This window comes from Varanus komodoensis, unplaced genomic scaffold, assembly GCF_004798865.1.
Source record: "Varanus komodoensis strain SLA01 unplaced genomic scaffold, ASM479886v1 scaffold1, whole genome shotgun sequence".
Taxonomy (NCBI): Eukaryota; Metazoa; Chordata; class Lepidosauria; order Squamata; family Varanidae; genus Varanus; species Varanus komodoensis.
The window spans coordinates 110,013,109-110,039,837 of record NW_025335268.1 but is presented as its reverse complement, the minus strand read 5'-3'; the positions used below and the strand labels follow the sequence as shown (position 1 = coordinate 110,039,837).

General features: G+C 41.1%; 1 protein-coding gene across 1 annotated transcript in view; it reads right to left on the bottom strand.

The window, feature by feature from the left end:
* BTBD16 (BTB domain containing 16) overlaps positions 1–25,323 on the bottom strand; it is a 45,400-nt gene extending 20,077 nt beyond the window's left edge. Inside the window, exons 1-11 of the mRNA XM_044450560.1 lie at positions 25,217–25,323; positions 24,214–24,280; positions 23,018–23,177; positions 20,988–21,108; positions 19,326–19,402; positions 19,085–19,228; positions 18,370–18,495; positions 17,262–17,376; positions 14,860–14,929; positions 13,240–13,370; positions 1,745–1,864 (exon numbers count right to left, since the gene is read on the bottom strand). Of these exons, the coding sequence (XP_044306495.1) occupies positions 1,745–1,864; positions 13,240–13,370; positions 14,860–14,929; positions 17,262–17,376; positions 18,370–18,495; positions 19,085–19,228; positions 19,326–19,402; positions 20,988–21,108; positions 23,018–23,177; positions 24,214–24,280; positions 25,217–25,323 (1,238 nt within the window). The remainder of the gene's footprint in view (positions 1–1,744; positions 1,865–13,239; positions 13,371–14,859; positions 14,930–17,261; positions 17,377–18,369; positions 18,496–19,084; positions 19,229–19,325; positions 19,403–20,987; positions 21,109–23,017; positions 23,178–24,213; positions 24,281–25,216) is intronic.
* Between the last annotated feature and the right edge of the window lie 1,406 nt (positions 25,324–26,729).

Here is a 26,729-nt window from a genome sequence, read left to right as displayed (position 1 = left end):
AGTTTGGTCGACATAATTGGGGCTTCACAGAAAACTGGATAAGCAGCAGTGGAATGCAAATTCTAAGAAATGTGTATGGCACATGTGTACATGCCTCATACAGCTTAACAAACAAATGCAATATGTTGCTTTTCGTTCTCCAGATGTCTCAATCAGCATCAAGTTACATAAGATAATACTATGCTAAAAGAAGACACATGAGTAAATGACAAAACAATTTAAAATGCAACAAACCCAAATGGGATCATTTGGGAGCAGACTGGATTGATATCTGGAGGGAGGGTAAAGGGGAAGATGCAGCTTAGAAAGTTTATATCACTTAGAATGCAAAATTCATTTTGGAAAAGCAGAATGCTTAACCATACAGGATGTTGCAATATGATGTCTATTGTTTTAAAACTGAGCTGTGAAGCTATGATTTTTTGCATCATGCTCATCTTGTATATGTGTACAACGTAAATTTCTCATTTTCCTCTGGCATCTCATATACCAAGTGCTTCTCAGGTCAAAATGAGTACATAATGATTCACTCACCACTTCAGCTCATTTCCTATCACTTGGTGAAAAAAAAAAAGTGGGGGGGGTGAGTCCAGGCATGGGAGCTCTACTTTGAGGCGAACAGTCATTTCTTTATAGTGGTACATGAGTCATAGGAAAGAATGTCTCATGGGGATAGTAGCAACAAAAACAAATACAAGGGCAATGTTAAAGAAGATCTGTTTAAAAGAAAAGGAACTGAGATGACCCAAGGCATTTTCACATGCAAGGCTTGAAATCCATTTGAACTCACACTGATCTAAAATGTGAAAGTAAAAAAGATACTAGCCAGAATTTTATTTCTTCATCTATCTTGTCATCTTCTTCAACCACCACTGAATTAGCATGAAGCTGGAAAAATGAGGTTGGAAGAGACATGCCATATAAGTATCCTCAAACCATTTTAGTACCCAGCTCTGATGCTCACTTTTAGGCTACATTGATTTTTAATAAAACCTTTATCCTCAAACCTTTATCACGCCGTTTCTGTGGAAGCTGGGGAACAAGAATAACAATGAAGAATGAAGCCCTATTTCTTAGTCAAGGAATGTATAGACAAGGGGAGAAGAAAGCATGAGCTTTTAGGGGGAAAAACAGAAAAGAAAAAAAAAATAGAAAGATTCAACTTTGGAGGCAACAGGAGGTGAAACACATGTGGACAAAAAACTAGCTAATTCAGGTAGATCAGGTGGAATTGAGATCATTAGGGCCCTTTACCTTTATTTCAGCAACCACCAATGGACAGGTGGCCTCGCCCTAGTGGGCTACCCCTAATTTCACTATGTTCCACTGGTTTTGTTTTGTTTTTTAAACATTTTTATGCTGCCCCCATCGCAACAAAGCCTCGGGGCGGCTCACAACATTTCAATGAGAAAGATCATACCCCATCAAGTATATGACATGTGAGTATATCAATTGCTGGGAACATGAACGGGAGGATGCTATAACACTCATGTCTTGCCTATTGACAACTCTTTGGTCAACATGCAAACAGAATGCTTGAAAAACAAGCCTTTGGTCTGATCCAGAATGGCTCTTCCAGTGCTATTAAAGTGTAACATTAGTTGAAATCAACGGAGCATAACAGTTATTATGGGAATGTAATGATATAATCCATCTGCAGCTTTGTGAAGGAAGGGTAGCTTCCTTCAGCTTTGTGAAGGAAGGGTAGGATACAAATAGGACATAATAGTCTACATTTACTTACCTACTGAAATAGGTGAGGACAGTATCATAAGAAGGAATTATCTGAATTTTGGGGTTTTGCTGCAGGAAGACCCAACATAATGCAGTTCGCAAGAGATGGAATTCATTGAAAGTAAATAACCTGCAGGGAAAGAATGTTTTATGAACTCCCAGTTTATATGACACCAGTACAATAATATTTAGTCAAACAATTGTGCTTTCTAAATATAGGAGCTACAGTCAAGTTTAAGCAATTTCTTTTGATATTTGTGTTCATGTTTTGAATTTGATTCAACCACTTCAAGTTTATTTAGAATAGCCACCTGTACATCGACAAAAAAGAGGAAATGCATATTATAATTTAAATATAAATACGTGACATCTCACCATAATAAGGAGAACTGTGACCAGGTGTCCCATGTGCCTGTTCAGTCTGCTGCTCAGCTGTTCCCTGTGGATGGGCAATTTCACAGCTCCTGCTCTCCCTTACATGGCTCTTTATCTTTCAGATGGATTTGAGCAGGACAGCTCTTGAAATAGACTTTACAGAGGACTGAATTCCATAAAGTAGGACATGTGGCCAACTTATATTTATTTACAGTCCACTGACTACCTTCTCTTCTGGCATATTTTGAAAGTAGCTCTATACAGAACATTTGACAAAACAATCAGCAAATTGTGTAGACTAAAGTTTACAAAATGGCAAATTCAGTGGCAGCCACAGATACTTCATTACATTGCACCCGCCAGTTATTATCTGTTGGTTTTGTCTTTTTTTAAAGACAAAATTATGTCACATTGAGTTCACATAATTAAGATGAATAGGAGTGCTATTTCAGATTTCAGTAGAGGGAAGGGGCAAGAACCAAGGAAGCCTTGGTGACATTCCAATTTAAATTGTAAGAGACCAGGACAATATTAAGGGTACGATGAATGCTTTCTCTTGTGTTTTTTACAATCACTATAGGAATATTATCAATAAAGAGCAAATAGACACACAGGTGACTTCATTTTAAAAGTGAACATGTGTGTGTTTTTGGCATCAATTGCATGCATGTAAGTCAATTTAATTGCTCACAGCATTCACCCCCAGTGGCTATATGCTTTCAGACTTTCTTCCACTTTTCACACTCACCTTCCCTTTCCCTGTTTAGTGTCAACCATAGTTTGCTGTGCCATTCAATTTAGAATTGGAAACATCATTCCAAGTTGAGGAGCAACCACAAACCAGAGATGTCACAGTGCTCTTTTGGTACAACATGTGCCCTGTATCCATGTTTACACAGAATTCAGTTTCCTTAGACACTGGGGAGGTAATTGCATTCCTAACAGAATGACAGAAGAGTCATCTACACACAGGCACAGGTCAAGCATGAGATAATGGTTCACGGCACTAGCATTCCAACGGATTCCTGCTCCTCATTAGATGTCTGGGCCTGAAGAAAGCAAAATCAGCTCTATGCCTCCTTTTCAAATCCACTTCCAACACAGACCAACCCTGCCACACACACAAACCTCTCTTTCTGCCACCTTTGTCTAGGCCAGGTGGAAGGGAAAGAAAGATGAGTCATTCCCAACCATCACCAATGGTTTCAACTCCCCTTGAAACATTACTGGAGTGTTACAGATTATAAACCATCCTGGGTCTTAAGAGCTATTGCTTCAATTCACCCACACTGATAGCTCTATTTACATAAATATTACCAATCCAGGATTAAATAGGTGGAAGGGAACCCAATCCCCTTGCAATTAAAGGCACCAGACTGCATGGGACCATTGAAGCCTTTCAGACAACCATTGTCAAGCCCACAACATGATTAGCATGAAGCAGGAAATTAAAAGGAAAGCATTTTGCATGAGAAGCGGGGAGGCAGAGAAGAGGAAACCCACAAGCTTCTAGTTCATTTCCAGCCCTCCTAACAAATAATGGCCAGGCCAATGTGAAGATTCAGTGAGTTTGCTCTCCAGAGTGGCTGGGTCTGTTTCTGTAGTCATTGCAGGCTCTTCAGAAGCAGCAGAAAGTTCAGAACACAGAGGCAGAGACTAAATATTGCCCCCTTGTCTTTCCTGGAGCCTTAAGATGAATCACTCCAGAATGAGGGTGGGACATGGGAGGGATCAGAGGCTGCAGGCTATAAGAATCAAGTTGCTGTTTCTTAAATTTGGCACTTCGTAGGGAGTTGTTATTGTGCTTGCAAATGCACTGATGTGTGTGTTTGTCTTAAGCTTACATAACTGATACTGTATCTAAAAAGTTATTGCCTATCATGCGATGAATTCCAAATGTTGTTTTAGTATTGGTGAAATGATTGTTTCAGCTGTTGATGTAATTATGATTATGGCAAATAACATGTTGATGTGATTCTTGTTTTGTATCACTGTTCTTGTGTTGCGAGCTGCTTTAGGCCCACTGTGTGAAAAAGCATCATACACTCTAAAAGTGATGGTGAAAATGAGTTTGACCTATGGAAATTTGCTCTTTCAGAGTCACATATGTTCTGAAACACAAGCAGGCAGGGCATCCCTACATCATCACTGGTTTCTCCAGGCCCTTTGATTTGCCATTTTCTTCTATCAATTAATTGCAGTCTCACTTGCAAACTCCCAGTGTGGTGCATCCACGCTCCTGGGAATACCTCTCTTACCATATTTCATTTTTTTCCTGTACCTTTCAAACAGGCTACATAAAGTACTAGCTCATTAGCCACTAGCTGAGCTGAGCTGAGCTGCAGAAAAGCTATCTTCGTGGCTCTCATTTTACCTATGCTGTATAATAGCCTCTGCAGATTAGGGGGAGGGAGTGTGTGGTGTTCAAACTAATCTTACATAATAAAACAACCACTTTTGTAAGAGTCACATGATGGCAAGGAAATTTTAAAAGGACAGCTCTTAAAACTTGGGGGAGGAAGCTAATTGCTTTCCGAGAAGGGCAAAGTTAATGAACTGCTCAGATAAGACAAGAGTCTGTTTAAGGATTAGAAGCGTGGAAAATGTGTATAGCTTTCAGGAACATTCTAGAAGTAAATACAGTCTTTAAAACTCAATAGGAAAGGGATATTTGAAAGAAGCAGACATTCTGTCCCAATGTAATAAATAAATACCTCTTCAAAACAAGGAGCTTAGATCTATAGCCACCCCTGGGAGCCATCAAGTGGTTTAGCGGGAAAGACCTAAAATGGGTGATGGAACAAGAATGATAATTTATTTCTCTCCTACAGTTCCTTTTCTGCATCGACCCTCATTTTTGGTATAGTGAGAATCACAGACCTCTGACCTGGTTGCCCTTCAGGAGAAGGGGCACATTTCTTCTCTTCCCTGGCCTCCAACTTGGCACTTTTCTGCACCCGCCACTGTGCAATTATTTTGAGATCCAAAATAATTTTCCTGCCCTGAGTTGCTCAAACAAAAGGCAGGATACAAATGCAAGGCATAAAACATGTCAACTGCAATCTAAGCTCTAGTGAAGCAGCAGCTTTGCAATGGGCCACTGGACAGACACCACACAGATCAGAGATCGTATATGCAGTAAAATCAGATAGAAAGTAACTTGAGAGACTACTGGAAAACAGATTCCAGTCACAGCAGACAGAATGAACTAGCCACACATTTAAGATTGAATTAGATGGGATGTTAAATATGTGATAATTAAAATGCTCATCCTTTTCTTTAAAAAATTAATAGCAGAAGCATGGGTGTGTACTGCAATTTTCATTTGGAATACTGCATGCACGGATGAGAAGATTTAACCCTGCTGCCCCCACCCTAATCTTGACAAAAATCACATTCCTGCACTGCTATTAGCTCCAGAAGAAATTATCCCATTAGTGGGCTCACCCAGAGTTTTGGAGTGCATTGTCATCAGTATTCTGATGGCAAACTAACTCTATTTCTCTTTTTTCATCAGCAGGTGAGGCTGTTGCTGTGCTAAACCAGCATCTTGCTGGGTCAGTGGACTAGATGAGAGCTAAAGCTCAATTCAGACAAGCCTGAAATGCTGTTGGTGGGTGGTTCCTCTGACCAGGTGGAAGGTGTCCAACCTGTTCTAGCTGGGATTGTGCTGCCCCTGTAGGAGTAGGTGCATAGCTTGGGGACACTCCTTGATCCATCCTTGTCATGTGAGGCTTAGGTGACCTCAGTGGCTTGGAGTGCCTTCTACCAGTTTAGCTGGTGGCTCAGCAATGCCCCTATCTGGACTGGGGTAGCCTGGCTTCAGTAATCTATGCTTTGGTAATCTCTAAATTAGGTTATTGCCATGCCCTTGAAGACAGTTCAGAAGCTGCAGCTGGTGCAGAATGATGAAGGCAGATTAATAAATGGGATCTGCAGGTCTGAACAAATAAGGCCAGTTCTGGCTGGCTTGCACTGGCTACCAATGCAAAGTGCTGGTTTTAACCTATAAAGCCTTAACACATCTTAGGACTGCAATACCTGTTGGAGTGCTTCTCCCAGTCACAAACTACTTGAACACTACTCTCAATGTCTGGGCCTTCCTCCATGTGCTGACTCTGAGGGAAGCATGGAAGGTAACAACGAGGGTTTTCTTTGTGATGCCCCCCACTTATGGAATAACATCCCAACTGCAGCCTAACAGGTGCCAAGTTTGTCATAATTTTGGCACCACATCAAGACAGCCCTCTGTGCTGAGGCCTTTAAAAGCTTATCTGGATACCCAGAGGTTTGAGGGGATTGCCCATCCTGAGTGTTTTGCCAAGTCTTTCTTTGTTATTGTTCGGGTTTAGCTCTTTTAAACTTTTAATGTATTTCTAAGTTCATATTCATTGTATTCAATGGACTGTTGTAAACTCCCCAGAGAGCTTTTGCTGTGAGGTGGTACAGAAATGAAAATAATACTGATGATTATAATAACCCCATTAAAGTCCCACTGGGACAAATAGGAGCCCTCTCCCTCACACCAAGTTAATACCAAGATCCACCATGGTCATGATTCACCTTCCTTCTTCATATGCAGTTGATATGAGAAACTCCATTCCTCTGCGCACACACAAAGCTGCACACCTGCTATAAAGTTTTTATAATATTTACAAGTTCCTAATGATGAATTTAGTCTGCTGTTCTATATATGGTTAGCTTGGAGTAAGGACCATTGCATTCAATGGGACTTGTTGCTATGTGCCATCAAGTCATGCCCAATTTATGCTGACCCTATGAATGAATGTTCTCCAAAATGTTCTGTCCTTGACAGCCCTGCTCAGCTCTCGTAAACTCAAAGCTGTGGCTTCCTTTATGGAGTCAATCCATCATATAGTTGGACTCCTTCTTCTGCCTTGCTTCTCTAGCATTATCAGCTTCGCAGGTGAATCTCACTTTTTCATGGTGCCTGGAATACAACTTCAGTTTTGTCATTTTTACTTCAAGGCAAGTTGTGGCTTCATTTGATCTAGGACCAACATGTTTGTCTTGCTATCAGTCCAGGTATATACAAAGCTATCTTTCAGCACCCTGTTGGGAATCCATCAATTTTCTTCCTGTTAGCTTTCTTCATTGTCCAGCATTCACACCCAAACAAAGGTAAGGGCAGGAGTATGAAAGCTGTACAGGAATACAACAGTGTGAATTATCTTGGTCTTGATCGCCAGTGAGATGTCTTTACACATAATCATCTTTTTAGTTCCTTCATTGCTGTCCTTCCAAGTCTCAGTCTTCTTCAGATTTCTTGGCTGCACTCTTCTTTAAGAGATGATTGAGCCAGGGTATGCAAAATTTTTCACAATTTCAATTTCTTCATTGTTGGAATGAACATTGTGTAATTCTGTAGCTATGATTTTTGTTTTCTTAATGTTCAGTTGCAGCCCTGCTTTTGCCTTTTCTTCTTTCACTTTCACAGGCATCATTTCAATTCATCATTGTTTTCTGCCAGTAACATCATATTATCTGCATATATTAAATATTTTATTATCTTCTGACAATTTGCACTACTTCCTCTGAACTTTATCCAACTTTCCTCGGGATATGTTCCATGGACAGATTGAACAGATAGAGGAATAAAACACATCCTTGTCTGAGACCTTTGTCTATACAAAATCAGCCTGTTTCGCCATATTGTGCCCTAATAGCAGCTTTTTATCCATGATACCAGACAAACAAGTGCTGAAGCACAGCCATTTCTTTCAGAACCACCCACAGCTTCTCATGGTACACACAGTCAAAGGCCTTGCTGTAGTCTATAAAGCACAGACTGATCACCTTCTGTAATTATTTGGTGTGCTCCAGCAGCCGACATATATTTGCAATACAATCACAAGTGCCTCTTCATTTTTGTAATGCAGCTTGAAAAAGACATTTCATGCTTTGGGTAGGTTAAAATTCTTCATTGCAACACCCTGAGCATCACTTTGCTTGCTTGGGAAATTAGCACAATGGTTCTGTAGTTGTTGCATCCCCTTTCTTGGGGTTTGGAATGTATATTGAATACCTCTGATCTGTAACCCATTGTTTTGTTTTCTTATTGTTGACATATTCTTCTTAGAATTAGGGCCAATTCACTCTCTGCAGCTCAGAATAGTTCTACTGGTATCCTGTCTACTCCAGGTGCTTTGTTCCTTCCAAGTGCTTTTAGAGCAGCTTTCACTTCACTTTCAAATATTGCAGGCTCTTCCTCAAAGAGTTCCTCTTTGAAAATGTCTGCCATTATTTTATTTCTTCTATATGGTTGTTCCATATGATGTTTCCACAATCGGATTCAGTGCTGTAACCACATGTTGGGGATTACATGAGCAGAGCCGGCTGGAGCCAGCAGTCAGACTAGCCTGGGAGGTCCCTTCTGACTTATTCTGTTTCTATGTTTTTAAATATGATTCAGATTGCATTGTTAGGGTCACATCAAGTTTCATCTTCAGTCTGAGATGGTGTGAAGAAACTTCGTAAGTTCCCATCTAAGAAAGCAATTATTAGGATTTTTCTTAATAAGTGAGATAAATCTATTGCCTTGGGTCTATATAATCAGTCCATTTTTGAGCAGCCAACAATAACTTAGAACTGCATGATTCCGGCTGCAAATACAAATGTACTTGGTGAGATTAAGTTCTACTGAAGTCAAAGGGATTTATTTCTGGGTATACATGGATAGGTTTGCATGGTACTAATGGTATTAATAAGATCTTATTTTAAAATATCATTTCAACCCGAAGGTCTAGTGAGTCGAATCAATATTTAAAATGGATGTACACTGATGTAGCTGATATAGCATGGTGGCTAAGAGTTGGAAAGGAAGCATTTGCTCCACCAAAATATCATAGCCTGTAATATCAGCCATCTGAGTATCAGCTCAGCATCTCTTACATCAAGAAAATAATCTAGTTCACATAGTCACTGCCTACCACTGGTTTTGAATATTCAAGCTTTGGTTTCTTTTATCTACAAATACAGTTGATATACAGCCCTCACATGGCCCTTGGCCTAGGGTTATGTAAGGGTTGTTTAAACCTTGCACAACTCCTGCTGCCTGGGTTCACATGGCAACATGACAACTATGGCTGCAGTTGGAATATTCAAAATAGGTGAACACATGCAGCACAGTGGGATGTTTGTGTGAATCAGCCCCATGTATATGAAGTGCTTTGAGATTTACGGAGATTTAAGGAAAAATATTAGATAAATGTATGCACTATATTCTTCCTCTTCTACATGATCATTAAAACTAATTCCCCCTACCCTGGATACTTGTAACAATAATACAAATGCATTATTTCAAATTAAATGTTTAAAAGTGAAATGCAAAGCAAGAGTTTTGTGTTGGAACAGACCTCCTCCACTTATTTCATCTAGATGCATAAAAACATTAACTATTTCATACCCAAGACATGAATTGAAAAGGTCCAGCTGGAAAGCTCCTGAACCTAAGCTTTGGAGACAGCTATTTTTCTTTAAAACACATAATAAGCTCCATATGCATAATATTATTTTTATTTTTGCAAGTGTGACTTTTCAGATGTGACCTTGGTCCAGAGAAAAAGTGTTTAGGAGACAAAGAATACGTTGATTGATGTTGGGCATAGGATTTAGCAGTTGATTTCTTTTTGGATTTTGCCAGTGCACAAATTGTTTTTCTCAAATGAAAGTTAATATTGACCTGACAACTACTGCACTCTGTTCTAGCCAGTGCAATTACTCCCTGATAAAAACCAGTACCCTAGTGAACTTGTTGAGACAACAAGCTAATTACAGGGAAAGTCTTACTTAACTTGAGTGAAACAAGTTTCTTTACATATGACAGGTGACGAGAGTAAGAATCTGGCCTCTAAATCAGGTTTTCTGTGTCTAAACTAGCTCAACTAGGACACAAAACTTTCTCAGGGCCACTTCAGTGCCCAACCAAGGTCTTGAGCTGTGCTATCCCTGTATCAATATCATATTTATAATGGATGTCAGCAAGGATCCAGCCTGGGGCTTCCTGCATGCAAATCATGTGCTCTAACTTTGAACTACAGCCTATCCCCAGTAAAAGATTTATAGCTTCCATATAGCCTGAAGATAGAGCCTGAAGAGCCTCCTTAATCTTGGAAACTAATCAGGGTTAGACCAGGCTGAATGGGTGACTGGATGGGTGACTTAAAATGTTGTGAACTGCCCAGAGAACTTTGGTTATGGATGGTACAGAAATGTAATGTAATAATAAAAAATGTGTTCATTTTATGTGTTCATTTTATGTATTACTACTTCTAATAATTTCATGTCTATATTGCCTAATACTCAAAGCTATCTGGGTGGTCCATGAGACTTTAGAACACTTGAATGAGTTCTGAAAGCACAATTCCAGCCTCAGCTACACGTTATAGATCTAAAAAACTGGCTTGATGTGAATTCTTATTTAAAAACACGGCATCTTCCTTTGGTGCATAGCAGGGATGGGGAACATGTGGCCCTCCAGATGTTCTGGCCATGCAACCATGAGCTAGGCTGACTGGGCTGGATGGGAATTAGAATCCAACAGCACCTGGAGGACCACACACTCCACATTCCTCATCTAAAGACGGTGGCCTGGAACTAAGAAATGAGAGAGCCAACCAGCATAAATGTGAAGAATGGTTGGATTCAAACTTGCATAGTGGTGGCTCAACCATGGTTCATCCATGACATTTCAGCTGTGGTGAGCACAAACACAAATTGTTGCAGTGCTGATCTACAGGGAAGGGACTAAGATCATCATGGAAGAGCCCAGTATATGCTTTCTTGCCAGCTCTACTGTATCACACGCACCTTACCATTGCTTCTGCCACATCCAACCGCCTTACCTTTGCTGCTAACATCTGCCTTTGTTTGCCTCATCACATACAGCGAGAAGGAATGGACATGGAACTCTTATGACACCCCCTAATCTCCTTCCCCCAGTTATTCAGCTCTTCATGCCTCCATGTGACAAAAGCAGCAGCAGCTCCAGAAAGCCTCTCTGGCCACTCCCTCACATGCAGCAAATGGACTGTCCAGAACACCTGCTGAAGGTGGCAGGGCTGTGGCAGTGGGCCCACCTGGGGCTACTTCTGAGGCTGGAGGGATGCAATTTATTGTTCCACCTGCCCTGCCTTGATGCATAGGCCTCATCTTGCTTCATAGAAGGGCTGGCCCTGATTGATTGTCCTTCACTGGCTGCTCCAGCTGGCTGGTGACCAGAAGGAGAGCCCTTTTGATGGTAGCACTCTGCCTGTGAATGCTTTTCCCTGGGAGGCTTGACTGACTCCTACATGCTTATACTCTCATTGGGAAGAGAGGGATGTTTTCCCAGGATTTTTCCTTTAGATTGTTGCATTTTAGCAGTGTGAGCCGCCTAGAGATGCTGTAGGTAGAGTAGGCGGCATATAAATATTGTAAACCGTCCCGAGATGCCGAAGCATGTGGTGATGGCATACAAAAGTTTTAAATAAATAAAATGTTTTATTTTTCTTTTTGTAGTGTTTGCATTTATTGTATTATTTTAGCTTGAAACATGTATAAGCTACCATCTTCTTTTTTTAATTTGATGGATGGGATATGCATCTATTAATGCAATAAATAACAGTACAGTATCAATGACAATTCCAGCTCTCTTTTATAGGTTTTAACTCTTGATGATGAGAAACAACTCCAAGACATGAGTGGCAACTGGTGCAGCTATAAGAGGATCAGAGCTGTCATAGTGCAGAGGCTGGGTGGACTGAGTGCTCCATATAACTGCTTGTCTCCTGTCCTGTGTGATAAAAGTATGGCCTTGTCCAGAAAAATTGAGTGTGCTTATGTAAGTCCCACGGAAACCAGACGGGAAAGTTAATTGCAACTAGCTTCATTACACTGATGTCAGTAAGATTAAGGCTAATGGCAGATATTAACTGTGATGATGGCCAAGCACAAAGCATTTACACAAGGAAGCTTCCAGTGTGGTCTCCAAAGCAGACCTTGCTACATGGAATGCTAATACAGGTAAGTAATTTTTGTCAGTTTTCCCTGGGCTAGGAACTTTATGCTTAACCCCCCCCCCTCAATTCTTGCATTAGCTCTGGTGTCCCACAAGGGTGTACATTTTCCCCATCTTGTTTAATATGTACATAAGGCTGCTAGTAGAGGCCATTTGAAATTTGGAGTGAGGCGACCCCAATATGCATAGGAGATCCAGCTCTATTGCTGTTTTTCACCTAACACTAAAGAAACAATTGAAGCCCTTGAACCTTGCCTGGGTTTGATGATGGGCTGGATGAGGGTGAAGAAGTGGAGGCTAAACCCAGATAAGACAAAGGGATTGTTGGCCGGGAGAAAGCCTAGCTCAGGGATTACAATTCCATCTCTTCTGGAAAGGGTTGTACTTCCCATGAAGTTCCATAGCTTGGGAGCGTTCCTTGATCCTATGCTTTCTCTGGAACTTCAGGCAGTGGTGGTACAAAGGTATGTGTTTGCACAATTATGCTTTTAAGTACTTGGCCATTTTCATTGCATAGGAAATAGGTAATTGTTGGCACCAATGGATAACTGACTAGCAGTTACTCTACTCCCTACTTTATGGTAAGAAAATATGCATTTGAAACTTATCTTGCCATAGAGACAATGTACATTCTTCCTTCAGACCCTATCTAGAAGCATGAAAAGAAAAAAAAAAGCACAATTAATTTTTTTGGATTCTTAGGTTGGGTGAAAAAGTGGCTTTCTATAATAACCTTGAAGGATTTTTTTTTCCAACACGGAACTCCATGTATTGCAGCTATTCTGTACCTTTCCCCTTCTGCACACTTTCACCATTGCTTCAATGCCTCAACCCCAAATCTCAATTTTCTAACAGTACATCAAATCCCGGTTTTCTCCTTCCTTTCAGTTTGCTTAGTACGGGACAACACTTCCCATATTTAACTGTGGGTTTCCTTGAAACAGCAAAAGATTATTAGTGAGAGGCAGGGTGTTTACAACCTTCTACTGAACAACTAGTATTACCTATTTAAGACAGATATTCACCAAAGGTATACACAGGATGTGGGGGGGGGGGGTGTTACAAATGCTTCCTATCCTTATTGATAAAATGTCAATGCACATGAATCTAACCTTGAGGATTTGAGCACTTTCTGCAGTAATTCTAGTGGCAGCTTCCGCAGGTGAATCTGAGAGCCAAGCTGTGCAACAAGGTTCACTTCTATCCATCTTTCGCAGTCGGTGATCAAGGAGGGCTGCTTGTACTGTTTTCGGGGGGGGGGGGGGGATACAATATCAAACTCTGAACATTGGGGTCATCTTGTGGCAGAAACTGGAATTTCACAAATCTTATAGCAAAATGCACTGATCTTTCATTAAAATACAGTTAAAGTTCAATTGTACCCCATAGATGCAAAATGTGGATGCAAGCAATGCATGTGTCTTACAGATACACTCATATGGGAGCCGAGGCTACAGATGGTAGCAACAAACCCAGGATCTCCTCTGTATGGTACAGTGGAGTAGTGATCAGTTTTGAACTGCAGAACTCATCCTCACAGCAGTCCCTACAGCCATGCCCCCAAGAAGAGTCCAACGTTACAGGCAGTTATTCAGATCAGTATCAATAACCCATTTTTAGGGTTCATCTGCTAAGACTGGTCCTTTGTAATGCTAATAAGAGTTGATTGTCCAATTCAAGACCAAGCCACTGCAAATACTCTACATTGCAACAAAGAACAATCTAGTGTTGCTGAGAAATTAATCTTCTGTGAAGACTGCTGCTAAGTTTAGAGGAAACTGTGCAAGGAGTGGCAGATGAGGTCAGTGTCCCTGCCAATCAAAGAGCATTGGTGCTGCAAGCCCAGGCTCCACGACACCACTGCCACTGCAACAAAGCCACACATTTAGCTGCAAGTCACAAGAAAATAAAGCTTTGTTAGTTAGTAGGAAGAGCAGCTCTGCTGTCACCATTATGCAGGAGACTGCCATCTTCAACCCTGGGGAAAGAGCCATTTCGTTAAGAACTACTGCCATGAACTAGCTTCTTGAACCATGAAAGGAGTGTTCAGATAACAACCACTGCTCATGAGTCCAATGAATGCACAGTGGGAACATTTCCTGCAAATCCTCTGAGGCCAGCATGCCTGCTGGCCATGCCCCAGACTGCATGCATGTGCGAAGGCCCCTTTCACATGAACGCTGATCAGGCAGTCACCAGGGGTCTAGCTGAGCATGCTCAGTGAGCATTCCTAGAGGGTGCAATCCTCTCCCACACACACACACACCCCTTCACTGAATATTTATTTATTTGGAGAACTTATATGCCGCCCCATTTGCATAAGCCTCGGGGCAGCTTCCAAACCATAAATAAATATAAACGATACAATTACATAAAATATTGGAGACATCCTGGCAAAAGTGTTAAAATCAATAAATAAAATTAACAATTAAAATAACGTTTAAATAAAAAGGTCTTGGCCTGGCCCCGAAAAGCAAATAACGGAATACATGGAGCAAGTGGACTGAATACTCCTTAAAGGGCAATCAGGCCGGCAAAGAGGGAAGATCGAGGAAATGGAGATGCTGGCTCACTTCAGAGAAACATCCCAGCTGCACAGAGGTCTAACAACCTTCACTGGACACAAACACTGAAAATGCCCGCTGATGAAACAGGTTCCAAAAACAATATAAGCACATTGACTACTCACAAGTAACAGGGATCTTTAAACATCCACTGAGTTTGCAACTCACCTTGCAGCCTGCAGAATAATAGCTACAGACATTGGCTGGGCAAATGCTGCTTCTCATGACCTGCACACACCTGGAGGAAATAAGGCAAGCTGTACATGAGACTTTGTGTGGAGAGTGGGTGGTAGAGAGGCATCAAAAGGGAAGCACAAGCAGCACCAACCAACTGCCTGGGCCAAGCTGTCTCCAGAGCCAACGGCACTGCAGCAGCTGGGACACCTGAGCTCTGTTCCCCCCACCTCCACATACAGGACAGCTGAATCCACAGCAGTTCCTCCCCAGAATCACTGCCAGAGGAACATTACAAGGAATTGGCCTTTTAAATCCCTCACACTATTTGTATTTGATTGCAGGGTTTGTAAATCACTTCAAGCAAGGGACTTTGCATATGAGAGGAAGGCCTACTCTAAGCGCCTCTGTAGGCCAAAGTAGACCTGAGGGAAAATTTAACCCCTCATCATCTCTGCTCGATGTTCACCGAGAGAAAAGGACCTGTTAACAGCAAGCTTGCATTTTGGAGTTGAAACCCATGACTTGATTTACATAATGACTATTTTGGATCAAAGCCGACCCAGTGGGAAATCTGGACTCAAGCTCTTTTCTCTGCATTTTTTAAAAAAACTGAATAGTGGGAGAGGAGTACAGAGCAGAAACATGGCAGGAGGCAGAAGTAAGCCATTCCTCCATGTCCTTTTCTAATTAAAAGCTCACTTGGTGCCTACTTGCCCAGAAATGTGTGCGTGTGGGAATTTCCCTCCAAGGCAAGTATCAGGCAAGTTCCATCTTCCCCTAAGCTTGCTTTTAACTGTTTTTTAAAGAGGATCCAGTGAGAGATCCCCTCCCATCTCATCTAATTTGGCCTTAAATTGTCCTCAGGTACATCAGGTGCACAATTTGAAGTCCTTCCTTACAGACTTAAGAGATCTAGTTTGCAGATAACAAGAAACTTTCATGGATAAGTTTCCCCACAGAGGGTCTTTTGTGGTGCTGTTGGCCATTTTGGGAATTCAAGTTGCAGCTTCTTGCTATACAGGAGCCCAACCAGAGTGGGCCCATAGCTTATTTTAGAGTTGCAGGTGGCTTTGCTACAACCCCACAAATCTGGGTAGGTTCATGTGTAAGGACCAGCTGCCATGTGCTGCATTGGCTTGATTTTTCAAAAAGGCACCCAAGTGCCTCAATGAGAAGATCTGTAGGAAAATTAATCTATGGTGACGTCTCATTACATGTGGCAACTTTCCTTAAAGAGAGAGAAACATTACGAGCTCTCTCTGGATATTGATTTCTGCACCTAGCACCATTACCTCTGGCTGTTACATATCACCATGGAAAAGAAATACACACAGTCCTGTCTGATTTTAAATCCATATCACACCCTTCCAATTGTATAAGTTTGCCTTGCCCAGTCTCTGAAGAGAGAAAACAGGAATGTATTTCAAATTCTAAAACAGACAAGTAAAGCAACTCTTTTCTACAGTAAACCATTGTGTACCTTTATACTGGGGAAAGCAAATAAAAATGAAAACATATAAAAGTGTGAACAGCCATGAAATGCTGTTTGTATAACTGTAAAATCTGGCAGAACTAGAACCTGCAAATCTATTATGCTCAAATTATGTACATACTTCTATAATGATATGAAAGGGAAGTATGCCTGTTCCTTTAAAAATATGTTTACTTCTACAGCTTCTGAGATAAAATTGACTTGGACAAGAAAAACTAGTGTGTCAACCCTGGTCAGAGCTTGTTTTGTTTTGTTTTGTTTTGTTTTGTTTTGTTTTGTTTAAAGGTAGTTTTAAAAATACAAGAGAGTATTCCAGTAAAATAACAAACCGGATGATTCATTCCATGTCTCTTGGCAGCCTAAGGGTGTCAACTGGGGCTTCTGATGGGTGACAGAGGGAATATTTTTACCATTCTCACAGTGTAGTAATGTCTCATTCAGAGGAGTTGTGCCAAGAAATACAGAACTTTTTGCGAATAAGCAATAATACAGTTGACCTAGAAGCTGGACTCCAGGAAGGTGCCAATAATCATTACATCACCAGGACTACTAATAATGGTCAGCCGTCTGGCTCTACGCATTTGCCTGTAGTCTAAATTCTAACTGGTGTTTAGGGAGCAATATTGTACAAGTTTAAGCACCCCCGCCCCACACACACAGCTCCCAGTATTGCTAGCCAGCATAGCTTTTCTAGATGACTACAATCAATAAACGTGTGCCGCTTATATTGATGCGTACCTATGTGTGTTTCCAAGCACCACTTTGAGATGCACAATATTTTGGGTGACAAAAGCTGATATTCTGCACAGCTAAGTCATATAAAGGAAGAAAGGCCAGGATCTTTCACCATTCCACTGCCCAGTCCCTACTTCTGAAGCCAAATGGTATGATGTCTACTTACTTCTGGAAAAGGCTAGGAAACTGCAACACCTCTGCAGTAGCCAGAATCCCCAGAACATCATCTTCATTCACTTCTAGTTCAGAACTGTATAGGTTCTTCAGTGCAATAGCAAAAGCTTCACATCAACAACATATGCAAATAAATGCATGAATAAATAAAACCGTACAAGCCTTGAAAATGAATTCTCTGTAAGGTTTGCCCTGTTGGATGATGATTCCCCCTTCCCCTGATCACAATTTTCCCACAGCAGAAGGATAGTATCATTACCTTGACATTACAGCATAGTGCTATACTATGGAACTAGCATTGCTGGTATGCTTGCTGCTTCATGTCACTACATTCCCATCATAAAAAAGCAGATCATGCTACAGAATAGCAGAGTCATGCAAAAACATTTTTTTACATGTTTTACACGTTCCCCCTACAGGGCCAATTGGCGCCCCTCCCCAATTCCACCTGCAAAAGCTCACTGGGCTGCCAGCTGAATGTTATTTCAGTGCTAGTAATGGGATAACATCCACCAGCACTCCTGAGGCTTCAGTACAGGTCATGTGGCGCAAGTTGCCTGGTCCTCCAACAGAAAAGAATGCTCATGGGCTTAGGAGGAACCACCAGGACCTTTCTGTGACAGGCCCCAGAAGATGTCTCCTGATGCAGTTGCCTGGCTCAGTCTAATGACAGAGCTGGCCTTGTTCCTCCAAAGGAAACAGACCCTGCAGAGGCTGTTCTGAACTCATGGAAAGAGCTGGAGGGACACAGAAGTGAAGCTGGAGGGTCACCGTGTCATCTTAAGAACACATAAACAGCTGTGAGTAGGGAATGGCGAGTGTATGGCAAACGCCTCCCACAGAAAACCCTACTCAGAGTGGAGGAACTCCCCCAGAATGGTTTCATGCACTTAGACATTTCTTAATATCTGGGTCTTATAGCTATCCAGGGAGCCTGTGGCTCTCCAGGTGTTGCTGAATCAAATACGCATCAGCCCAGGCAAGCAAAGGTAATTGTCAGGGATGGGAATGGCAATCCAACAACCTCTGAAATGCCACATGGTACCCCAGCCATGTTCAATAGAAAAAGACAGTGTGGGTACCCTAACAAGAGATCTCACCAAATCGAGTGACATCTGGATCACTGATCTCCAAGGCAATGGTCACTTTAGGCATTCTTTCATTCCATATGCTCTGTTCTTTATCTTTCGAGCCAGCTAGCAGACGCTGTTTATAACATCTGATTCCTGCCAAAAGTATTGGGAACAAACTAAGTTTGTTTGAGGGTGTATGACGTTAGACAAACTATAAACAATGTAGCATATATGGAAGCCTGCTGGCAGTTTTAATAGAGATGGGGAATAAATAAAATCCCCTTATTGCCCCCCCCACCACAAAAATTAAAAAATCCCCTGATGGCCTGTCAGGAAGGGGCTGTCAATTTTTTGCAGCTTCCTTCATGCTTTTGCCAAATGCTCTGGCATGAATTTGTACCGAGGTCATTCTGGGCCTGAAGGCGTGGAAATAGCAACCACCAAAAGATATGTCATTCCCCAACTTCTTTCCCAATCAATTGCTGACCCAAGTTTCAAGGACTAATTTTTGCCCTATACCACAAATTTGAGCAAACTATGGCTGTGAACTTTTATCTTGCCACAGCAGTGGGTCATACCACCAGTGGCAGTGGGTGCAAAACATTACTATTAATATTTGGTTGTAACCCATTTTGTGTATCCACTAGATAAAATATGTGATGCTGGATTAACACATGTAACATATATGTTTTCAGTGCATATATAAATACACAAACATGGATTTTGGAATGTCTTGTAATACCTTTTTTGCCTTTAGCTTTCCTTTCTGCAATGTCTAAGTCACTGTCCCATACAGCCTTAGCAAGAAGCTGTGAGAGGACCTGGGATTTAAAGAAGTACATGCGATGAAGCTCCCATTGGAAGCCCAAGCAGTCCAATATGACATCTGGAGAGAGAGAAAAGGCATGTATAAGTTCGAGTTGTTTCTGTAGAGGTGAGAGGCAGCTCATAGCAGCCTGTGCATCTCAAGTAGCCCTACCCACCTGGATCCATGCCTTCGGTAATCTTCTGCGTGTAAGAAAAAAGCATCTCATGTGGGATTCCATGGTGGGAGAAAATCCTCAATGAAGAAAGAGGGGGAAGGAACCAACATTTAAGTATATCTAGAATTGTTCTCTGTCTGTACATATAAAATGGCTACATCTGTGATTACAAAGTGCTGGCAATACAACTTGTTCTAGTTTAATCTGAGTGAAATAATATAGCATAAGCTTTTTGCTTCCTTCCTGTCCCTCACCTGATTGGGACTGTAAATTGAAAAGTGCTGGGCATCTGGATTCCCCAGTTATACTTGCTATTTATGTGAACAAATTAGAAACTCCAGATCTTTGTTTTGTTTTTCAAGAACACTTTGATATCCATCATGAATTTCATACAGTAGCCCAACTTTCTGAATACCTTTCAGTGCAACTGCAACTCATTTCATTTCAAAATCTTTAGAAATAGCACAAATATTAGAAATCATGTTAACCTGGGTATTAGATGGGCTCTCCCAGAAGAATAGTGAGGTTACTAATGTTCAACAGATAGTATAGAGAACTTTTTCAGTGTCCAAAAGCTAGGATAGTTTCTTGAAGCCATGCCAAAGCCTTATAGCCTTCAGCTTGTTAGGAAGAGCTTCAGGCATAATTCCTTTGGAGCTGCTTTCCCCAGTCATTCTGTAGATAAGGGCTGCTGCTGTTATGAGAACAAAACTGTTTGCTATACTGAAGCAACTTCAGCCCACCTTATCTCCCAGGAAGGTGGGTCAGAGCCTTTGTGTATTGAAGGAACATTTATAAAATCCATGGCAAGATATTCTGTTCTTGGCTTGAGGAGCGGAACTGATGTGCCACTTACCCAAGCAGCTTTGGAGGCCCACAAGAATATCCCCTGGCCTATTTAGGGAACCAACACAGCATAAGGAGGTTGTAAACTTTCTTTGGCTTGTTTGTAATCTTCCACCATATCACATCACTGTATTCAATAAACTGTGTATCTGGTGGTTTTGTTTTTCTTATGTATCCTTGAATCTGAAGAGAGATGTCATGGCTGGACCAGGTGACTGGGCTTAAAGCCGCATGATTCAAAAGCACAGTGCGATGCAATCCTATACCTTCTCCTGTTCCCTACAACTAAGTCACTGTTTACTGTGGAGCTGAATAAATGGGACAACAAGACGCAACTGAAAAATACTCTGCTGTCTGTGTAGCAGACAAGGTGAGTACCTATGGGAAATTAAACTGCAGATCCTAGGAAATACACATTGTACAGAAATGAATATGCTGCACATTTGAAGAAATGTATGTCCTTCTTTCTATGCCAAGAGTCCCAGTTTCAGTCCCTGCCATCTCTCTCTAGTAATTGTTAAGGCCTAAAAGAGGTGTAAAATTGCTGGTGTCAGTCAGGATAGAAGTGCTGGGCCAAAAGGACAAGTAGTCTAACCAAGTGGGAAGAAAATTTCATATGGCATATGGTTACATAAGGCTGGTACTATCAAAAATCAAGTGTCCAGACTATTCGGCTCTTGGAATTCTTGTCTTACCCCTACCAATAATCCTGAGATGTTTTTGTACTGCGTGACTATATAGTCAACTACTGTAAGGTATATTTCCCTTTGGAAGTGATATGAAGAATGTTCATGTATGTGGACATCTGTCTGTTACCTGGGTCCAGATTTCTGTTTTGGCTGTATAGCTGAAAAAGTGTGTACATAAGAGTCTTTTCGAAATTCTGCATTTGCCTTCCAGGCCTCTTGTTCTTCCTTCAGGGACATGGGTGTGTCTGCTGGAGGGTTAAACATACTCACAAACACACATACAGACAAGCTCATTTAGTATTTTCCTCTGTGATAAATAAATACCAATTGATGTCTATTGTTAATAAATGAAAGCAAACTGAGTATATGTTCAGAGTTGCAAAATCTGTTACAAAAGTTCCACAAATAGGATTATTTGACATTTTCAGCTTTACTTAGAGAAAAATCTGATCTGTAGCTAAAAGCAGACTAGAACAGCACAGCCACTGGTACTTTTGTAAGGGTTACCTTGCACTTCGGTTCAGGCAAGAATGCGCCTTGCACAGGCTGTGCTCATGAATTCATTTCTTCAACTAAATAGAACTATTGTGACTGAGCAGGGAAAATTCCAGAGAAATATATATGACAGCTTTAAATGAAGAAAATAATAGCTTCTGGGAGCAGGCTGAAAAAGGGCATGAATTTATTTTCATGCACTGGCTTTCAGACTTCCTAAATATTTATCCCAGTTGAGTTCAGAGGGGCTTAAGAAAGAAGGCAGAGATTGCAGCTTTAGCTTTATAGCATTTTCCCCCATATAATCCTTTCCCCTTCTGACAGTGTTTGATAGGATCAGTAATAACTATAGGTTGCATATTCTGGTTTCTCCAGACAGTACTGAGTTAATTCATTCAGTTGTGCTGGTACCATCTTTATATTCACTTGAACCTTTGATCATGTCCAGGCTAGATCTTACTTATTTGTAACATGACCTGTATGTTATATATAATAGTAAGTCGGTCCTCCATCCTCACCATTCCACTTGCATTTACTCTTGAAATAATGTGGCTGTAATAATCTGTCAAAAGTCTGAAATTATACTGGACCATGGGCTGCGGTCTGAATGGATCAGTCCTGGATGCTGCCACAAGAGCTGCGGTGCATGTTCACCACCGTATCTGGTACGTTACATACATATGTGTGCATTCATTTGTTCACTACTCTCTGGGCAGTTTGCAAGGCAAAACCCCTAAATCTAGAAAGTGACATGAAAGTATTTGCATGCAGAGAAATATAAAACAAGGTTGCCCAATCAATAATAAAAATTTCAGGACCTCGTAAAAATGTTATATGCTGTCGAATGCTTGGAAAGCCTTAACCTGGTGTCAGAAAGTTGTCAGCATTGGTGCCAGATGGATCTCACCAAGGAATGTTGCATAACGGGGGCTGCCACTAAGAAGGCCCTCCCCCTGGCTGCCATTCTTTAGATTTCCCTCAGAGAAGGCACTTGGAGAAGGCCCTTGGATGCATATCCTAATATGTATGGAGATGCATACATAATATGCCAGGAGAGGCATTTTGCCAGATACTGTGGTTCCAAGTTAAAAAAAAAAAGGAATTGTAGGTCAGAGAGAAATTGTGGGGGCATCTTTAAGGTTAAGGCAACCCCTTATGCTGATGCTATCTCCAAGATAATTCTTGGTTGCCCAGGGCCTTGGGAGGAATACCTATCCCAAGTGTTTTTCTTTCACAGGGTCATTCTTTAGTGTATGTTTTTAAAACTATTATTAATTTTCCTTTGATTAGATTTTATAGTATTTTTATTGTTTTTGTGTAGCGCTGTAAACCACCCAAAGTGCTTTGGCTGTGGGACAGGACAGGACATCAAACTAGACTTAATGTTATTTTCCAGATGCAGAAGAGAATAGGAGAATAGTTTTGAATTGCTGGTAGCTCCAATCAGCCCATTCCAAAAATCAGTATTATAGTTTGATAGAACCAGAGTTCAAGAGAATGGTATACTGGAGGACTATCTTTTCTGGATCACCATTTTGTGGCCAGTGGTACAAGTAAATTGAGCCCTACCATAAAGCCCAAAGTCTTACACAGTCACCCAACAGAAGCTTCAAAAGAGGCATTTCATTTAAAAAGTACTCAGTCCTTCAATTACCACCATACCTGACATTATTCTCATTAGGGTCTCATTGAAACCAATTCGGTTGGCCTTAGCAGCTTGTGCAATCCCTAGTAGATCACAGTCTGGGCTGAATGGAAATTGCCAGCGATTGGTAAGCCCAGCTTGCTTGCGGAAGAAGCGTGGCTTCAGAGGTGCTAGAACCTTAAAGCAAACACGTAAATAATTTTCTCCCAGGAAGTTTATGATGCTTATACTGAAAATATCAACTCTATCAAGGACAGGTGGAGAGAATCCAGGTTTCAGGGAGTATTAAACATGAGGCTGTTAATAAATGTGTCTGCTCCCAGTTTTGTCACAGAACTGCGATCTAAGCTCTACAAAAGAGCTTTTCTTTTCCTCCTTTTCTGCTATAGTAACTTCTAGGTAGAGCTGTGCAGTAGCAGAACTGCACAAATGCACAGGGAGAAACAGAGGTTTCAGAAATAATATTTCATTTTCCCCATTCTGAAGAAACAGAAGCAAAGCTGGAGGACCATCATCTGAAGAACACCAAAACAGTCATGAGTGAGTCAAAAAACACTACAAACAGGAGAGCGGAGGCCCTGAGGGTGCCTACCCACAAGTAGCATCTGGTCAACAGACCAACCAGGCCTGCAGAGCAGCTAGTCAACCTTTCCCACTGTGGCAAAACGTCTTTTATTTCAATAACAAATATTGTTTCTAAATGTGCACGCATACCTAGGGATTTGCATATGCCAATATGATGCTATGCATGTTGATGCTATTTCCTTTGAGGGATCTGTTTCCTCTTTTTTTGGTGATGTGCAAATAGCCATCCAAGCTGCCAGTGGGAGTGGAGATCTTTGAATGACCAGCAGCTTGAGCAACAGGGAGGTAAGGTGGCAAAAGGCAAGCGGCAATTAAGTTTTAATACGAACTACAGATCTCTAGCAATCTGCCACTCTTCCATTTAATTGTGGGCTGAGATGTACAGATTTTGTGAAGCTATAGCAAAAATGCAACTCAGTCTCCAATTCCCATAAGCTAAAGTGCAATCCTATGCATCCCTGCTCTGAACTAAATCCTATTACAGTCAATGAGACTTACTCCTAGGAAAGCATGAATAGGCTTGCGGAGCCGAGTTAGGTTCAAGTGGGAACCAATATTCCATGAGACAATTCAGCAGTTTCATTCTGGTTTTGATGCCATAGTCAACTAAAGCTTACCTTACACTTACCTTAGCTATCTGCTTCTCATTTGGTGAAAGTCCTCCCAGAGATACAAAGGGAGCCGACAGCAGACAACTGGAGTTTAACAAGATGCCACCAATGTTACATATATCCGATAAGAGCACTAAGGCAAAACTAGAGAACTTTTTCCAACAGACATTTAGCATTTAGTCCAACAATCTGATTAGTAATTTGACTGGTGTCCTCTTATTTAATATTCCTATACTTTAAGATTTAAAGATTTCCATTGTTGTGTTTATTGCTACAGTTGTTATTCTGTAACTGTTTTGTTTTTTACTAGAGTAAACTGTCCCAAGAGCATCTACCAGTTGCGCAATATATTGATTTGATAGATTTGTTGGATTTAAATTCTTATAAGCCATGCGGAGCCTATGTGAGTGCGGCAGTATATAAAAACTGATCATCATCACCTTCATCATTATCAAAACAGGAAGCAAACCATTTTTAATTTCACAAATTTCTTCTTTTTGCCCAAGGAGGAATCCAATTCTCTTCTTTCATGTGCATAAAGAAACACAAATAAACTAAAATTTTGCATCCTGTTCTTAGCCACCTCACAGTTTATCTTAGTAGCGTCTTATAATAAATGCATGCAAAAGGCATCCATGTAAGGGGCAATCGGAGCCCAGCAGAACAGCAGTACCATGTTACATACATGGAGAACTCGCTGCCACTATACTTTGTTTACAAATGTCCTCCATCTCTCATGGAATACTGGCAACATCTACAGACCAACAAAACACTGAAGGAAACACAGAGTTACATTTATTAGCAGGACAATCTTTCCCTATAGGAAAAGTGGGCAACTTGTGGCTCTCCAGATGTTGTTGGACTCCAGTTCCCATCATCCCTCACCATTGGCTGTGTTGGCTAGAGAATATGCAAGTTGCAGTCTAACATCATTGGAGGACCACAAGTTGGTCATCCTTGCCCTATTCCATCCACTTGACCATTCCAAAGACATGTCTGAAAGCATTAGCCCATACTTACAGGTGCTGTTTATTCTCAAATGTAGACGTTTTTGGAACAAAAGATGTTAACTGAAGTGTGTCTAGGGAACTCTGCTTTTTTGTGCAGAGATGCTTGTAGCAAGCCATAGAGTAAGGCGTTCAGAAGTAGTGCACCAGCTTATAGCTAATATGTAGTTGGAGAGGATTAGGTTAGAGATGCTGAAGGAAGGCTCACAAGCATCTTCCCATCTCTCCTCCACTTGTGTCCTAGAAAAAGAACAGTGACTTTAGGCCTCTGCAGCAAAAATAAGTAGTGATGTCTGCATACACTGAGGTCACTGTTAAGTCATCTTATTTTGACTATGACATCACAATTGCACCTCTATGGAAACTTCACTTCTGGATCAAAATTAGAGGATGTATGTGCCAAGAAATGCTGTTCAAAAGCAATTGTGTATCGGAAGACTGCCAGTTACTAGCATGGCATGTTGAAGACTAAAGCCAAAAGAAACAAAATTAACATGGGGTCTTTATAGAGAAAGGACAAAGACATTCATTGATAAAAAATATCAGTGTATGGATAAATCCTAGAAGTTTTAAGGGCAACTTTTTAAACTAAAACCAGTTACATATAAATCACATTGAAATGAATGGAGCTTGAATTAACTACCACTATGCATTGCATTGATTTCAGTGGAGCCTGTACAAAAATAAATTTACTAGGATTGCAGCTCTTGTGAGTCCAGCACTCCATGTTCTCAGCCAGCAGCGGGCAACTAGTGGCCTTCCAGAAGTCTGACATACAGATCCTGACCATCATTGGCTGTGCTAGCTGGGACTGACAGGAATTGCAGACCAAAACATTCAGAAGGCCACAAGTTCCCTTGTTGTAAAGAGCTCTCTCAAGAAGTTTAAAATGGAAGTCTGTACAGCTCCCAGAATTTCTGACTATTGGCCATGCTGGCTGGGGCTGATGGGAATTGAACATCTCAAGGGCACAAGAGAAAGGGGCTGATCTAAAGTCATGTAGAGCTGCTAGGCAGAATACGGTATTTGTGTGTGTGTGTGTGCATATGACCTTTAGTAAATTGGAAAGTTAAACAAGTCTTTAGCTATTTATTCTTGCCTTGAAGATTCATCCAAGGATACCATTTTTATTCTGAATGGAGGAAATTATTCTTGTTATATAGTGCTCTGTTCCTGTTCTTATTGTACAAAATTTCACCACACTGGTTGCACTAGAATTTGGAGCAAAAGACCTGCACTTTAGATCTGCATTTCCAATGCTCTTCCAGTTTAAATTTGCAGTTCTTGATCCAGAAAATTTGTGTTTTGGGGAGGTACCCTTAGCATGCACAAGCCCTAATCTAGAACAAGGCATCTATTTTTACCATTTTGAATGACCAAAGCCCCTTATATTCAACCCCGTGGAGCCAACCATTTTTACTCGTTGTTTGAATCAAAGGAATATAACTTGGTACCCAGGCAAGGCTAAGCATTTGACTTGGAGCTGACAAATTCAGGTTTCTCTGAAACAAAGTGTGGCACTGAGG